The sequence below is a fragment of the Trichomycterus rosablanca genome, chromosome 2, assembly GCF_030014385.1.
Source record: "Trichomycterus rosablanca isolate fTriRos1 chromosome 2, fTriRos1.hap1, whole genome shotgun sequence".
Classification (NCBI taxonomy): domain Eukaryota; kingdom Metazoa; phylum Chordata; class Actinopteri; order Siluriformes; family Trichomycteridae; genus Trichomycterus; species Trichomycterus rosablanca.
In genome coordinates, this window is record NC_085989.1 from 2357501 (window position 1) to 2375772 (window position 18272).

An 18272-nucleotide genomic window follows, 5' to 3' on the forward strand; every position below is an offset into this window, starting at 1 on the left:
CTTTCTTCTTCCTGGTGATGACGATCAGGTACACTCCTGCACACGCGCACACACACACACACACACACACACACACACACACACACAGTGAATTCAAATTCTGCCGAAATTCTAAAATGTAGTCAATACTTTTCTAAACTGATCAATTGATCTTGATGGATTTTGATTACAATCTAGAATTTTTTAAGTGTCTGTAAATAAAATCCTTCAAAACATTTCAGAATAAACAACACAGATTTTTCCAGCTGCTCCCGTACTCAAGGGTCGTCCACACGCGTCGGATGCTGTTCCTGACGCCGCAACCCTCCTTACTGTATCCCCGATTCATCCTCAAACTCTCGACCTGAACAACAGTAAAACCTACCGGCCACCAGCCGAATGGTTCCCATGATGCCACAGATGGGCCTGGTTACTCCTGACGGAGGAATATCTGTAACACCTAAAAAAAAAGAGAAAAAAAGGTGTGAATGCAGCACAACGTTTAAAAAGTGCAAAGGGCGCTCGGGTGGAGCAGCGGCCTATTACGCAGCACCGGGATTTTTTTAAAGCCTGGGTCGCGACCCTTGAGTGATCGTAGACTGCCAAAGCCCTGAAATGGATTGGCATCACACACACGTTCGATTAGTCACTTACTGGACCGATCCGGTAGTGCAATGACACCAACGTGATGTCCACTACTATGTGCATCAGGTGCAGCAGTGTTGTTGGGATTTCCAAACGCCTGCATGGACATGCTCTGAGGAGAACAGCGCTCCAACCGAAACGGCCTGCATGACCGTACTACACGCTAACTGGTTTAGTGTTCCTAATAAAACAACACTCCTGTACCTGATACACTACAAATCCACTACATCTGGACTTATACAACTGCTGGGCTGAGAATAGAAAACAGCCCACCATCCCATTAATATCAGGTCAGCGGGGGACCTTTCCATTGATATATAAGGTAAAGAGGAAACATTACAGTTAGTAATTGTATACCCACAAATGGCATCTACATGGTGCTCAGTGAGCCTAAGATCACTAGGCTGTGATTTACCTGCAAGGGTCATTTCTGTGGAGACCCTGTCGATGACCAGGACATCACTCGCACCATCATCGCAGGCCTCGATGTAAAACTTGTCGGGGGTCGCGTGCCTGAGGAAGAAGAGGTGAACAGGTGAGGGGGGTTTATTTAATCTAACTCATAATCCTGCTCACCTTTACAGTTTCACATCTATCTATGTGTCTGTCTGTCTGTATATATATGTCTGTCTGTCTATCTATTTGTATATGTCTGTCTGTCTGTCTATATATGTCTGTCTATCTATCTGTATATGTATGTATGTATATCTATCTGTCTGTCTATCTATCTATCTATCTATCTATCTATCTATCTATCTATCTAGCTATCTGTCTGTATATGTCTGTCTGTCTATCTATATATGTCTATATGTCTGTCTATATATGTCTGTCTATCTATCTGTATATATATGTCTATCTATCTGTCTGTCTATCTATTTGTATATGTCTGTCTGTCTATCTGTCTGTCTGTATATATATGTCTGTCTATCTATTTGTATATGTCTGTCTGTCTATCTATCTGTATATATATATGTCTATCTATCTGTCTGTCTGTATATATATATGTCTGTCTGTCTATCTATTTGTATATGTCTGTCTGTCTATCTGTCTGTCTGTATATATATGTCTGTCTATCTATTTGTATATGTCTGTCTGTCTATCTATCTGTCTGTCTATCTGTCTGTATATATATGTCTGTCTATCTATCTGTATATATGTCTGTCTATCTGTCTGTGTCTATCTATCTATCTGTCTGTCTGTATATATGTCTGTATATCTGTATATATGTCTGTCTATCTATCTAATTATTTGTTCGTCCATCCGTCCCAACACACAAATGTCCCTCAACCAGAACTATAATTCTTCTTTCCTTTTTTGTTCTGCTGTTTTGTGTTTTCTTTAGGGGATTTTAATCTTTTTTGTTTTGCTTTTCTCACCCCCCCCCCCCCTCCCCCTCCCCCCCTCCCCCTTCCCAGGACATCTAAACATCGACCTGCAAATAATTTTAATCAATAAGGTGGATTTGCACCACACACACACACACACACACACACACCCACACACACACACACCCACACACACACACCCACACACACACCCACACACACACCCACACACACACCCACACACCCCCACACACACACACACACACCCACACACACACCCACACACACACCCACACACCCACAGAGGATTTTCTTTGATTTTGGTCAGCAGCTCTTGCAACATCCACCCGAGTCGCCCCTGCTGCAACCGGCTGATTTCTTCCCTCAATACGTTCAGTTCAGGTAATCAATCACGCAGCACTTTACACTGAATCAGCAGCTTCTGAATCTCTAAAACTATTTCTTCCCAAGTTCTTCAGCTTCAGTTTTCATGACGCTGCACCCCGACGGCGGTTCCGGGGCGACGTCCTGCTTTCCGCTGCAGGTTTGCTGAGCAGCACGTTTCCTGCGCACTTCAATCTGCTCCTGACCACAAACAGCAGTGCAAGCACGGAACATCGGGCCACAACACATAAATATGTAGCCTGGCAGGACTCCACACGCACACAACAGCGTCACACAATGCGCCAGTGTTTGAGGACCGCCGAGGAAAGAAAGATATAACGCAAGAGGTCTGAAGGAATTTGGATCGACCGGAGAACAAATGAGCTTTATCTGGAGTAAACGGCATTGTGGGTAATGTCATTGCAACACTGATCTATCTAGAATTCAGTTTTTTCCCTTTCAGTGGTCGACCGTCCATCCTCAGCTGATATGAAGGAAACCGACGACCGCAGTGGTGATACGTATAGATTACAGAAAGGATATTCCACACTGGCCACACACCACACCAACCAAATATACTAGAATTACATATAACCAGGGTTTACAGGGTTATTCTAGCTGTCAGACAGGCTCAGGTCTTATAGGGACGCTACATTGGACAGAAAAGTGTGGACACCACTTCAACAGCATGGCTAGAAGTTTGTGGACACCCAAACATAAGTCATAGGCATGACCATAACAGCCTCCACTCGCTTCTATACAAGCATTTGAAGAGTCTGTGTGACTTGTGCCCATTCAGTCAGATAAAAAGCATTTGTGAGGTCAGACACTGATACCAACGGGTTTACGATCAGGGCTCCGAGTTAGCCGCTGGACCATGCTGTGCATCATTGTGAGGTAAAAACATTTGGGAGCAACAACAGCTCAACACGACAGAACCAAACCCCGAATGCTTAAATATGCAGAGCCAAAATCAAACCAGTATGACCAGTATGAAAGTGGACCCACACCTGGTATCTCCTGCTCATTTATTCAATCAAGTGGTACAGTGGGGCAGCGGTAGCCTAGTGGGTAGAGCTTTGGGCCATCAACCGGAAGATTGGCGGTTCAAATCCAGGCTCTGCCATGCAGCCACTGTTGGGTCCTTGAGCAAGGTGCTTAACCCTCTCTAACCCCCTTAACCCAGGGGCGCCGTACGATGGCTGACCCCGCGCTCTGACCCCAGCTTCCACTGGGATATGCAAAGAAAGAATTCCATTGTACTGTACACCTGTATATGTATATATGACAAATACAGGATATCTTATCTTATCTTATAACTAAGACACTGTGGAGACATGTGTGTGACACGACAGTACTCATTTATTGTCTTATCGTAGTGTAGGTTGCTACAGTTATCTATTATATCAGTATCTATCTATCTATCTATCTATCTATCTATCTATCTATCTATCTATCTATCTATCTATCTATCACTTTCAGCCGCAGACAAGCTGAGCAACACAGTGTGCAAAGCTAAATGTCAGTGTTAGGTAAAATGATGTAAAGCACACCACTAGAGCACTGGACTCTAGAGCAGTGGCGTGATGAATCAAGTTTCTGAAACCAGGCAGTGTGATGATTAGAACTGTGTTTGGCAACTGTGGATGCCAGGAGAGTTCTACCTGCCTGAATATTGGCAAACAATTGTCAATATAATCAATAAAGAATGCCAACACCATGATCACACTTCTGATGGGCACACTTTCTCTTCTTTAACTATATTATGACAAACAATTTACATTTACATTTTTGGCATTTAGCAGACGCTTTTATCCAAAGCGACTTACATTACAGTTACAGTATACAGTCTGAGCAATTGAGGGTTAAGAGCCTTGCTCAAGGGCCCAACAGTGGCAACCTGGCAGTTTTGAGGCTTGAACCAGCGACCGTCTGATTACTAGAACAGTACCTTAACCACTAGGCTACAGTTTGCCCAAACAATTCAATGATACTTAAGGAAAAGAATTGATTTTAGAATAGAATTCGTTCTTCGCATATCCCGGCTTGTTTGGAATCTGGGGTCAGTGCGAAGGGTCAGCCAGCGTACGGCGCCCCTGGAGCTGAGAGGTTTAAGAGCCTTGCTCAAGGGCCCAACAGTGGCTGCGATTCAAACTTTCAACCTTTCAATTGATAGCACAAAGCTCTACACACTAGGCCACCACTGATTTGGCAAATTTTGTATTATTACTCAGCAATATTTCAACATTTATTATACTAATTCAGACAATATTGATGCTGCTTTATGAAAACAATGTTTAAACAGGTTAAAGTTAGTAAATTATTAAGATTTATTCAGTTCCACTGGATTTCTGTATGAAACTCAGTATAAAACACCTTAATGCATTTCAGACGAGCTTTGCATTCAGGTCAGACAGCCCTCAATCACTAAAAAACACCACAAACTAATCAAAAAGAACAAAAACACTCGTATAAAACACTTTAATAAAGAATATAAACACGGAAATGTGATTAATGTCAATAACACAGTAGCTGTCAGCAGCAGTACAGAACCCTGACACCAGATCAACTAGTGACCATCAGCGCTCCTTTACAGCTCCTACAATCCTCTCAAACGCGTTCCGAGTCAGAATTAACACATAATGACTCTAAATTAAACTTAGCACGAACTTAATACACTGCAAAAGTCCAAATATGTATAAAAATACGTCTTAACTTACAGGTTGAATCTCTCGTAGGCAGTCGCCATCTTTACTTCCGGTATCACACGCCTAGCAGTGACGTCAGCGCGACATCTGATATCGAGGTGTTTTTCTGACGTGACACCGATAACAAATATTTAACTCAAAAATCGTTTAAATCGCTCACAAATGATTAATTATGTATTAGAAAACATTCTATGTGTGAACACATGTTCAGTGCATCGAAATTAAATTCATTTTTGTCCTAAAAGAATCTGAGGTGGTGGTGACACTGACCCGCCATGTACAAGCTTCAACATCATTCTGATTTATCAAAGGACCCACTTAGAAACCCCAGCAGACCAGCTGAAATATACGTGATAGACCTTGGCGTAGCGTCTGCCACCACTGCTGAGGTTTAAATCCAGGTTTGGATCTCGGTGGTGCTACTGGCCGGCCGGACATCGACACAGACATGATTGGCTATGTCTGAGCCCTGTAATGTCCAGGGTGGTCCTGCCTTGTGTCCAGTTTGTTGCCGGTCAAGAGAGGCTTTATCGTCATTTCAGCTCTATACAAGTACATATGAAATGAAACAACGTTCCTCCAGGACCAGGGTGCAACAAAGAACAAAAAGTGCAAGACAGTACAGTACACAGTGCAGATAAACAACAGTACAGCAAATACAAAAGGCCTAAAATAAATACAAAAGACATTTCTAATCTAAAAAGTAATTAAGGGAGACAAGACTAGAGACAAGTGTTGGTCAGTACATGGTACTGAGTAAATGGTAGGTGAAGTAGAAAACATATTCTGATATACAGTTAGCAGCGCAGGGTTTTTATAGCAGCAGAGATAAGAGAGTAAGTTTGTGCAAATTGCAATATTGTGCAAAGATGCAAGTAATACAGTCACAAGTGGAACTGGACCTGTCGCAACCTTGAATAGCATATAGCTATATACTGTATATGTTTATATATAGTACAACTTTCTATTATTTAATTAGATGTTTATATACAGTATATAGACACCAGAACCAAAAGAAATTCCTTGTACACCTGGTACTTGGCGAAAATAAAGATTCTGATTCTGATTCTGATATCGAGGTTAATGAAAATAAATGAAATAAAAGGTTCATTAGTATTAAAAAGGCTTTTTGTTTAACCATTTATGTGTAAGATTATTAGAATTAGATTTTTAGAAGTGAAGCAATCTTTACCAGAAATGGAAAACAAGCAAACGCTTGAAATGTTAGCCATGATGGCTAAGTTTATACAGCACAAAATAAACTGTTGATTGTAATAATAAACAACTACTAAATTAAATATATAAAATCTTTATAAATATAAGACTAGTGCAGCAATCAGCAGAATGTGTTTAAAACTCACTGGCTAAGTTGTTCACTTGCTATAGAAGGAGTCATCTGAATGATCTATATAATCTTTATCATCAGACAGCCTGTGGTCTGTGACCTCATTTTTTCCTTGATAAGAAAGTTTTGGTTGGTGAACTGGATGACTGTAAACAGGTCAGAACTGTAAAACTCTGTACTGGTTTATGTTTATGAATCATTTTTTTCCAAGCGAGGATGCGACTGATTCACTGATTTTGATCTCTAAATAAAACCAAAAAGCAAAAGTCGACTGTAGCAGCACCACTGCGTGATATTGTGTTTCTTATCTTTTTATTTAATGTATAACAAATAAAGTATGTTCATGTTAAATTTACACCCACACCTACACACAATGTCTTTTAAATATACATATAATAATATACACTGATCAGCCATAACATTAAAACGACGATCACTCATCTATATATATAATTCAATATAATTATTTAAATAAATATTTGTATTATTATTATTATTTTACCACCGCTATTTACGTTTCCTTGAATATGTAATGCCCCAGTACCATTTGCAAAGAAGCTTTTATATAAAAAAAACTTCAAGCCCACAGTGAACTTCAAGCCCAGAGTGTCATGATGCTCCCACCACCATACTTCACTGTGGGCTTGAAGTTCTTTATACGTAGATTATATGTAGAAAATGTCTTAGTCATATCATGAAAAGCTTCATTATTTCCCAACAATTTTTGTTTATATTTGTCTAGAAACGCTCACGTCATGCTTATTTATAGCAGAGGAGTTTTGCATGTGGTGCAGGAATGGAAATGATTGTTTTGCAGTTTATTGCTGATTGTTTACTGTGTATCTGCAGTTCCTGTAGTCTTCAGGTCGAGTGACTGGTGGATTCTCTCTCGCGTCTCGGGACGATTTGCTTTTCTGCTTGTGGATTAATAAATCCATTGTACTGACAGTGACGTGGAAGATGTTTGCTGTGCTTCTATATATTTTTATATAAATAATTTCATTATTTTGTATCTGAGAACTTTAGAAAACTCTTTTAACATCACCATGATTCCAACTGTTGCTTAAAAAAAATCTTTTATATTTTTATTAGTGTCTAAATAATTGTTTTACCCTAATTAATATAATAGTTCAGTAATTGTCTTTGTTTATGCTAATAAATACAATTGTCTAAAGAACAAAGCAAAAACATTGTATGTACATTTTAAATTGATATATGCTTTAAAACAATAATAAATAACAAAAATTGATTGAATTCTTCACCTGTATTCAGTTTAACCCTTAAACTATTTTATTTCTCAACCACAGATTTATTGCAGATATTTCTGAGCAGTGTAGAGTCTCCGTTGGGGGATTTAGAATGACACATGAACAACTTCCCTCAGGTTGTGTTCATGCTGAAGGTCATATTTCATCATCCAAGAATGAAGGAAGATGTCGGGACTTGTAAAGGTGCATGAATAACCACACAGAGGAAGAAGGGATCATTGTCCCTGCAAACATAACATGACCAGATACACCTAGAGTAAATCCAGAGTTTCAGCCCAGAGCAAAAACAACAAAGGACATGATACTGAGCCTTGTGGAACGGTTATGCAACACACCGCAATATTAAACATGTTTGTTTTGTCATCATTACACATTTTCCTGGATTTGTAATGGAGAATGTTTTCCTACCTGGAGAAGATTTTCACTGACGGCTTCCTCCTGTTCAGAGCTGAAAGAGAGAAATGAAAGAGTTCCCTCAAGTATTTTACTTTTGTACCTTTAATAAGGGTAAAATATTTATAAACATTTCTTTCGGGTTCTCCAGTATGTATTAGGTGTCACCACTAGACTTGGTCCCAGTAGGAAGGCTGTTTCGGCCACCCCCACTCTTCCCCAGACATTAGCCAATCAAGTCTATCCAGACACCCGACTGGTTGATAGCACCACTGATATTCAAACCTTGGATTCCTGAATCTTACCCTAGCCCTGAGCTACCCTAGCGCTGTATATAAATATTAGCAATATAGAAATGTAACGTACAGGCGGCACGGTGGCTAAGTGGGTAGCATTGTCGCCTCACAGCAAGAAGGTCCTGGGTTTGATCCCCAGTCGGGGCGGTCCGGGTCCTTTCTGTGCAGAGTTTGCATGTTCTCCCCGTGTCTGCGTGGGTTTCCTCCGGGTGCTCCGGTTTCCTCCCACAGTAAAAAAACATGCAGCCAGACTAATTGGAGACACTGAATTGTCCTATAGGTACCAGCCGCTAGGATGCATAAACCAGTGCATTGTAGTTTATCCGGTCACAAGCCCGGATAAATAAGGAGGGTCGTGTCAGGAAGGGCATCCGGCGTAAAAACTGTGCCAAATCAATAATGCGGATCCCGATCCACCGGCGACCCCTAACGGGAGCAGCCAAGGAAATAGATAGATTGAGAAATGTAATGTACACTAACATGTTTAAGCTGGTTAATTAAGACCCATGTTGTTTATCTATTAAGAAATAAAATGGTGATGTTTTACCGAGGGTGTGGTTCTGCTCTCCTGGTGTCCTTCTGTAGGCGTGTATAATCATTAACACACTTTTATGTAAAGAAAAGGAAATGCCATATTAGTCCAGTGACAAACATCACACTGATTACACTTCCCTTTCCAAAAAGAGTGTGTGGGAGGAGTGTTGCACTCGGGGAAACTCCGAACCTGGAGGTGTTCGGTGTACCCGCTGACCCCAAATGTGGGTTCATTCTTACATTATCTGCAGTCCTACTCACAGGTAAAGGTGTAGGTAACACGCCTTTATATACACTACTTGAACAAAAGTATGTGGACTTTCAAACGCAGCTATTGGTATCAGATGCACACATTCAATTATATTCAATTAATTATATGTTATTATATTGCTTTCAGTTTGGGGAATGCCCTTTTCTTTTTCATTATAATTCTGTGTGACCTGCACAGCGACCTGCACAGAGCTCTGACCTTAAGACTACTGACCATCAGCGTCTCAACTCACAAATCTTCTTTTGACTGAATTCCCAAAAACTTGAATTAGGCTGGGTCATTCCATATTCATGCACATGGTTTTGGAATTAGATGTCCACCAAGCTCAGCTGTCCACATACTTTTGGCCATATCGTGTAAATTTATTTTACAAAAAAAAAAAAACCCACTATAATTGTGAAGCATTTCATATACAGTAGTACTTAGTCATCAGTGAACAATCAGGTTAAAGACTGGAAGGTACCTTTACCACAGTTACTACCATTACTATTGGGACACCTGTATGTGCAGGTATGTGTGTGTGTGTGTGTGGGACTTACCCACCAGCAGTCACAGGAAACTCGACACACTTTACGGTTTCAGGATGTGGTCGAGGGCTTCTGTGTTTACGCAGCTCAGTTCAAACTGAGCAGACGAGGCCTTCTGTACCTTACGAAAATGCACTTGAAGTGACTTCTACTGAGTGGGTAGCACTGGGTTCGATCCCCAGGTGGGGCGGTCCGGGGCCTTTCTGTGTGGAGTTTGCATGTTCTCCCCGTGTCCGCGTAAGTTTCCTCCGGGTGCTCCGGTTTCCTCCCACAGTCCAGAGACATTCAAGTGAGGTGAATTGGAGATACAAAATTGTCCATGACTGTGTTTGACATGTGAACTGTGAACTGATGAATCTTGTGTAATGAGTAACTACCGTTTCTGTCATGAATGTAACCAAGGTGTAAAACATGATGTTAAAATCCTAATAAACAAACAAACTGTCGGGTCAAGGTGGTGGAATACAGAGAGCATAGCGTGTTCTGTTCCTGTTCATTCCGGAGCTGTTAAGTTCACTTTGTGCACAGTCATGCCGGAACAGGAAAGAGCCTTCCCTAAACTGTCGCTGCAAAGTTAGAAGCATTTAATTTCCTTTATATAACTGGTTTATTACATCTGTTAGCGATTGTTGTAGCTAAAACACATACATTTAAACATTAGAAGGGGCGTCATCGTCACCATAATAAGAATTGTAATTCTCTAGAGGTTTGTACATCTGTATTTGCTTTATTTTATTTACTTATTTATTTTTCTCCTGTTTTTGGCTGTATAAATGTAAGTAAAAACAAAAATTGAGGTGTATTGGCTACAGTGTGGAGGACTGTTTGGATATAGACAGACAGACAGATAATTTTTTCATTATTATTATTAGTTATGTCATTATTTATCATTATTTTGAATATGTAAAGAAAGTGTAGTGGTCACTGTTTGTGTGTATGTTTAACTTTTACAAGGTGAAAATTAATAAATATACTTTAAAAAAATTACAAGTGGTGTCCCATTACTTTTGTCCATCTAGTGTATGTTGTAATATTTCTTAAATTCTATCACACATGTATGTAAACATTAGATCATACTACACCAAAGATGGCGATGGACTAAATCTGGACCGCCGTCTCAGACTGCAGGGGCACTGAGCCGTCCACGCTACCTAATTTGGTAACGAAGACGACCCGACCTGTTTTGACACGTCTGTTAGGTCTGATCTGGCAGTCAGTGTGGTGCTTTTTTCCACTCCTCCACTCAACGTCCATCATCCTCAACATACGTGGTGTCATGGAACCATCATTCACTCACCACATGATGACACACCGCGAACAAGCCGCAGGCGTGAACAACCCGGGTTTCTTTATTTATCATGGATTGCATCACCAAAAGGAGGAAATCGGACTTGTCACCATGTCCGTGTTTATTTGGTCCAGTTTTACTCTAACGGGGTGTGACCTGGATGTGACAGCAGGTCACTGATTTCATGAAGTCTTTTATAAACTTGAAGGAAGCAGCTGACCATCATGAGAGGAGTTTTCTCATGATTTTAACTCGTGAATCATCAGGGACTCCGATATAGAAAGTACCGATCATACTCCCAAAATTCAAGTGTCTCCAAATAAAAACAAACGTCATGTGGAACAGACACGCAGTAACAGAACGAACATAAATAAATAAATCAGAATCAGCAGGTGTCAACATTCAGATGTATTATATATAAACATAAACCTGATTTATATAAACATAAATAAACAGCACACTAACTTTAAATAATAAAAAAGCAGTAGAAAACTGTGCATGGAGAAACTGAAGTGATTATTATTTGCAGTAGTAGTAGGGTAAAGGTGCGTGTGTGTGCAGGAGAATTATGGCGTGATTTATACAGGTGATATACAGTATACAGTAAATACAGCAAGTGTGTTAATGTGCATATGCAGAAGAGATGTGAGAATGTAGGAATGGTAATAAATACGTATTACGTAAATACATAATAAATACACAACTGAGTTTTATTAAATGTGTTTGTTTATTACCAGCACGTCTCAGCTACATTTATTGCCAAAAACCAACAGCCATTTACCCAACACTTCATTCAGAAAATGCAGCACTACTCCCAGATAACTGCTGCAACTACAATGCAGATCTATTTATCCATCCATCCATCTATTCATTTATTTATCCTTCCATCCATCCATCCATCCATTTATAAGATAAGATATCCTTTATTTGTCATATATACATATACAGATGTACAGTACAATGAAATTCTTGGAATCTGGGGTCAGCGCAGGGTCAGCCACCTTACAGCGCCCCTGGAGCAGACAGGGTTATGGGTCTTGCTCAAGGACCCAACAGTGGTTGCATAGCAGAGCCTGGATTTGAACCGCCAATCTTCCGGTTGATAGCCCAAAGCTCTACCCACTAGGCTACCACTATCCCCCACTGTCTATTTATCCATCCATCCATCCATTAAACTCCATTAAACTCCATTAAAGTACTTGGACACCTGACCATGAGCTGGTTGGACGTTCCATTTTAAAAACAAATGGTACTAACATAGAGTGACCACAATGTGGACTTTCAGCTCTCTGAAATGCTTCTCACAAGACTTAAAGTATCTCTGTGTATGGGAATTTGTGCCCATTCTGTCAAAAGATGACAGTATTCGTATGGCTGGGCGCTGATCAACTGATGTTCCGGTTTATTCAAGAGCTGTTGGGTCACGGCTGTGTGCTGGACACTGGAGTTTCTTTAAATCGAGCTTTTCTTCATGTCTGTATAGAGTTTGTTTTGTGCACATAAGCATAGTCATGCTGAAAACAGGAAGAGCCTTCCTTAAACTGTTGCTGCCTAGCATATAATTCTCTTATTATAATTGATTTACTGCACCTGTTAGCAACTGTTGTGTCCATATATTGTATTTCAGAAATTTCAGAAGCTGCATTATGAGTAACGAGTGTTTTTATGTAACAGATCTTCTTCATTTTTTCCTCTCTGCTGAGGCTGTGGTAAATTGGAAAGGTGAAGGTAAACTACAGGGGCTTCCCCTCATTCGTTCTCATTTTTATTCTCCTTTTACACCTACATTTGAAGAGAAATCTGTACTACCGATCTACTGTACTCTCAAAAAATGCCCCACTTTCAGATCTGCCACATTTGACCTCTTCAACACCACGTTTAGCTTCCACCAAACCCCCGGAATTCTACATGTGGTTGTGAAGGTACAATTTAGGTACAAACAGTAAAAACCTTCTGCACTCAAATGGCTCTGATTATAAAAAGATGTGGGAAAAACATAAAATACCGCGGTAAGATTCTGTAGAACTGCTGCTGTCACCTCATCACACCCTGAGACCTACATCATCTACTGACTTCCTCTGGTTTATTTCTGCACACACTCACACTCACACTCACACTCACACTCACACTCACACTCACACTCACACTCACACTCACACTCACACTCACACACACACACACACACACACACACACACACACTCACAGAAACGACCCTGGCCACCTGGTTGGGGAATCAGTGTTACCCACTGTAAAACCCCAATGCCAATATTCATTCATTCATTCATTGTGTTAACCGCTTATCTAGTCAGGGTCGCAGGGGGTGCTGGAGCCTATCCCAACTTTTCAATGGGCGCAAGGCACACAGTAACACCCTGGAAGGGGTGCCAGTCCATCTCAGGGCAGACAAACATACATACACACACACACACACACACACACACACACACACACACACACACACACATTCACTTATAGGGCAATTCAGTGTCTCCAATTAACCTGACTGCATGTTTTTGGACAGGAAACCCACGCAGACACGGGGAGAACATGCAAACTCTGCACAGAAAGGATCCGGACCACCCTGCCTGGGGATCAAACCCAAGACATTCTTGCTGTGAGGCGACAGTGCTACCCACCAAGCCACCATGCTGCCACCAATGCCAATATATAAACCGTATTTCAGGAAAAGTTGTGACGTTTTGACGTCTGATTCACCTCTTCATGATGTGGCACATCCATTTTCTATAGAAGAGAGATCTGGGCTGCAGGCAGGCCAGTCAAGCACATGCACTCTGTGTCTATGGAGCCACACTGTTGCAGCATGTACTCGCTTAAATAACCATGTGTCTCTCTAAAATCCTAACACACACCTCTGCGTAACAGTCCTGATGGTCATTTCCGTCTTTGGCATAGAGAGTCAAGCTGAAACATGGACTGATCTGACCACAGCACGTCTCCACTGTCCAGGAAAACATGGTGGCATTTCTGCATAGAATTGCTGTGTGGCTTTCTCTTTGCATGATAGTGGTTCAAGTTGCATTTCTTGACACAGCGGCGGACCGTGTTAAGTGGCAATGGTTTTCCAAAGTGCTCCCAAGTCCACATAGCTATATATACACACCGACCACTGGCAGGTGAAGTGAATAACACTGATTATCTCTTCACTACGGCACCTGTTAGTGGGGGGATATATTAGGCAGCAAGTGAACATTTTATCCTCAAAGTTGATGTTAGAAGCAGGAAAAATGAGCGAGCGTGAGGATCTGAGCGAGTTTGATGAGGGCCAGATTGTGATGGCTAGACGAGTGGGTCAGAGCATCTCCAAAACTGTAGCTCTTGTGGGGTGTGTCCCGGTCTGCAGTGGTCAGTATCTATCAAAAGTGCTCCAAGGAAGGAACAGTGGTAAACTGGCGACAGGGTCATGGGCAGCCAAGGCTCATTGATGCACGTGTGATCCGATCCAACAGACGAGCTCCTGTAGCTCCAACTGCTGAAGAAGTTCATGTTTGTTCTCACAGTGCAGCGCAGTTGCAAAAGGGGGACCTACACAGTATTAGAAAGGTCATAATGTTATGCCTGATCGGTGTATATCTAACAGACAGTGACAGAATCTGGCTTCATCCTGGTCAGGGTTGTTGAATCAACACCCAAAAGGTGCCAATCCATTTATGGGCAACATACACTCACATTATTCTCATGATCACTCACACCCGGGGACATCTTAGAGCAGAAAATCCACCTTCTGCATGTTTTGGGGAGTTGAATGAAAACCCACAGTGACTGCAGCACCGCTTTGTGTACAAACTTACACTAGAGTTCAAGTCTGAATTAGAAACTATAACTTCTCTGCTGGGGTAAAAATAAATTGGGGAAGGAAAACCTTTTACAGCTTTTGTTTTTACAGTGGTTCAAAAGTGAAACAGGGAAGGAAGAGAAATCTGGGAGAACCAAGAAAAGCACGAGCCACGAGACCCTGCAAAATCAAGAGCAACAATAAAAAACCCAACAGTTCACGGGTTCGAATGTTTATTCTTCTCTGAGGAACCAAAAAACTCAGCATGGATTAAACTGAGGACTGTGGTATCGAACCAAGAGACCGTACCGAGGTCTTAACCAGGAACTGAACATTTGGGGGGGAAACCTGATCTACCAGGTCTTCCCTCCAGCCCCGGATCCCACTCTGAGTGGTGGAACACCGTGTGTGTGGATAATATCGGTGGTGAAACTGCGTGGGCGTCTCTGGGCTTTCATAACTGATACACACTTCATGGTTTCTTCCTCTCTGCGTGCACTTTCTGCACTGACATCAGTGGAGTTTCCCCCTGGCCTGGTCTCCACGCTCAGCTTTAAAAGAGCTGCAGAGTCGCTTTTAACTCAGTACAGACGAAGCAGACTTAACCTCGGGACTAAACAACTACTGTAGAGAACGATGGACAGTGACAAGATGGTGGTTTTGGATATGGACGGGCCACGGGTGACCGTCTCGAGGGAGAAGGTGGCATCAGGTCCGGGGTGGTGGAGGTCATGTGGAGTTTTGCTGCTCGTAGCCCTGTGCACCGCTGCAGCCGTCTGCTTTTCAGTTAGCAGGGTGAGTACCGTGGTAAATAAGTAAAAATACCAGGATGAAATTGACTTCACGTGATTAAAATTCTTCTCTTTGTTTTTTATTACAGATCCAAACCAGAGCAGATGAAACAGATTGTAAGTTTCTCCACTCATTTAAAGTTTGAGTTTGCTGTATTGTTTTATATTTATTTATTTATTTATTTATTTATTTATTTATTTATTTATTTATTTATTTATTTATTTATTTATTTATTCATATTTATAATAAATAAAGCTGATGTATTAATGCACTCATTATTATTTTTCCTCAACAGATATCAAACATTCACTGAGGCAGATTTCCCAGACCGCAAGAGCCGCCATTTATCTATCAGGTAAGATCGGATCTATAATCTAATTCATGTCATAGCAGACCTGGGATTTCAATGATCTATTTATCTGTGACTTAATAATTAAAACAGACATATATACAGTTAAATATACAGTATATATACATAAAAAACAAAGAACAGCCAAACTTTTATCTTATATTCCAAAACCAAATAAAAAAACATAAATTATAAGCTGCTGTGAGACTGGTCAGACTGTCCACAGTCAAGCGAGGTCTACATCATCATGGGCTTTGAGGCCACCAAGGATGAAACTCTGCTCCTGATTTTTCTGTCTTTGTCAGCCCTATGGCAGTGTAAAGCTTGTCTGACTGTGTGCAGAGACGCTCATGTTCCAGCGGCATCCTAAATGTAACCTGACACCTAGACAAAATAAATTTCAGAATAAGAAAACAGTCTGGGCTGTCTCCTGTTGTCTTGGGTGCTGTCGTAATCATAATCACCAACAATGATCTAGGAGAGGGCGGCACAGTGGCTCGGTGGGTAGCACTCTCACCCCACACCAAGAAGGTCCTAAGTTCGATCCCCAGGCGGGACGGTCCGTGTCCTTTCTGTGCGGAGTTTGCATGTTCTCCCTGTGTCTGTGAGCTCTGGTTTCCTCCTACAGTACAAAGATGTGCAGTCAGGTTAACTGGAGACACTAAATTGCCCTATAGGTGAATGTGTGTGTCTGCCCTGTGATTGAGATGGACTGGCACCCCGTCCAGGGTGTTACTGTGTGCCTTGCGCCCATTGAAAAGCTGGGATAGGCTCCAGCAACCCCCGCAACCCTGATTGGATAAGCGGTTAAGAAAGTGAGTTGAGTGATTGAACTAAGAGATTTGGAAAAATCCACTGGCGTACAGCATGATGGACTCTTGATTGGATCTAGAATGAAGGTTCTATGAAGTTCTCAATGAAACCATTTGTTTCAAGCTGCCTCTTAACTAAACACAAATTCATTTGTCCACTTTTCTTTCCTGCAGGTACTTACAACTCTTCAATCCACGACTCTGTGCAGTGGGAGGAGGACGCCGACCAGGGGTTCTCCGAGGGCCTAAAACTGGTGAACAACCAGATCCTGATCCCCCGCACCGGCATCTACTTCGTCTATAGTCAGGCCACATATCGTCTCAAGTGCACCGCCGACTCAGAAGACGATGACGGCCAGATGCTGCACATAAGCCACTCGGTGCGCCGCCGCTCCGATTCCTTTAAGGATTGGATGCCGCTGCTGAACGGCGCCAGGACGGCTTGTAAGAAGACGCCCGACGACAAGGACGAGTACTGGTACGGCGCCGTCTATCTGGGAGCCGCCTTCAGGCTGAACGCCGGAGACCAGCTGAAGACCTTCATGAATGCCAAGCTGCTGCCCAGCGTGGAGGATGAAGCTGGGAAAACGTTCTTTGGGGTTTTTGCCTTGTGAAGAAACATGAAGAAATACAAACAAACAAGCAAACGGAGATAAAAGCCGAGTGCCACCGTCAGCCACGTTTCCATCCGAATGTTGAATTATTTAGAACAAATAGATCCTATTACAACATTCTGTAGTAGGTTTTTTGTTTGTTTCAGCTAATGGACACAGATTTCTGTTCCTACGTTTTCTTTTTTCAACAAAAACATCATATTAAGAAGCTAAAGAGAAGCTCATCATCCCTCAAACGATCCAAAATGATCCTATTCAGGACGCTTATATCCTAATAATCAAATCTGACCTTATTTACAGCATGGAAACGTAGCTGCTGGTACCTGAGCTTGTTCTAGTGGTTCCTATTCATGGAACTGGACTGAACCGGGAACCGATTTGTTTTATATTAAAACAAAATGTTGAGCTATTGTGTAGAGAAGATCAAACAGACTGAAACATCTGTAACGTCACTACAAACAAACACCACGTAAATGAATGTCACATGTTCTCATGTATTTATTATTTATTTATTTATGATTAATTTATGGCAAGTATTTATTCATTTTGTTATTTATATACATTGTGAAACGTTTCAGTATGTAATAAAAATTAATTATAAGATGTTTTACTGTTCTGTTTGTACCGTGTGGGATGAAAAACACTCGGGATTTTCCTGATTCCATTTCCTCATTTTAATCTTCATACTGATACTAAATAATTCCTCATTACAATAATTACATTTTAATCATACGTTAATACAATTAATACAATTTATCATTAACATAACTCTGAAACACTAAAATCAATTCACAAAATGTATTAATTAAGCTTAAATACTAATTTAATTAATACAGGGTGTCACTAAAGTGTGGACATATAAACAAAATGCATATTTTTAATAAATTCCAAAACATTTTATTTCATTAGAATATTCATCAATAACATCTTCAATGTGTTTTCCACTA

At 41.2% G+C, this 18272-nt stretch overlaps 2 protein-coding genes across 2 annotated transcripts in view; one reads left to right on the forward strand and one right to left on the reverse strand.

Moving 5' to 3' along the window:
- Positions 1-5136, reverse strand: part of sacm1la (SAC1 like phosphatidylinositide phosphatase a) — a 34309-nt gene extending 29173 nt beyond the window's left edge. Inside the window, exons 1-4 of the mRNA XM_063009821.1 lie at positions 5054-5136; positions 1040-1137; positions 365-439; positions 1-36 (exon numbers count right to left, since the gene is read on the reverse strand). The exon at positions 1-36 is cut by the window's left edge and continues 92 nt beyond it. Coding sequence (XP_062865891.1) covers positions 1-36; positions 365-439; positions 1040-1137; positions 5054-5082 — 238 coding nt within the window. The 5' untranslated portion in view covers positions 5083-5136. The remainder of the gene's footprint in view (positions 37-364; positions 440-1039; positions 1138-5053) is intronic.
- A 10258-nt stretch (positions 5137-15394) lies between these two features.
- tnfa (tumor necrosis factor a (TNF superfamily, member 2)) lies at positions 15395-17325 on the forward strand. The gene is made up of 4 exons (XM_062985317.1): positions 15395-15553; positions 15639-15666; positions 15834-15905; positions 16886-17325. The coding sequence occupies exons 1-4, from the start codon at positions 15395-15397 to the stop codon at positions 17323-17325; spliced, it is 699 nt and encodes a 232-aa protein (XP_062841387.1).
- The last annotated feature ends 947 nt before the right edge of the window (positions 17326-18272 follow it).

Bases quoted from the DNA above. Each gene is read 5' to 3' on its own strand.
- tnfa (XM_062985317.1), top strand. From the start codon at position 15,395: ATGGACAGTGACAAGATGGTGGTTTTGGATATGGACGGGCCACGGGTG. The intron at 15,554-15,638 runs GTGAGTACCGTG...TTTTTATTACAG, and splicing joins TCTGCTTTTCAGTTAGCAGG to ATCCAAACCAGAGCAGATGA. The intron at 15,906-16,885 runs GTAAGATCGGAT...TCTTTCCTGCAG, and splicing joins AGCCGCCATTTATCTATCAG to GTACTTACAACTCTTCAATC.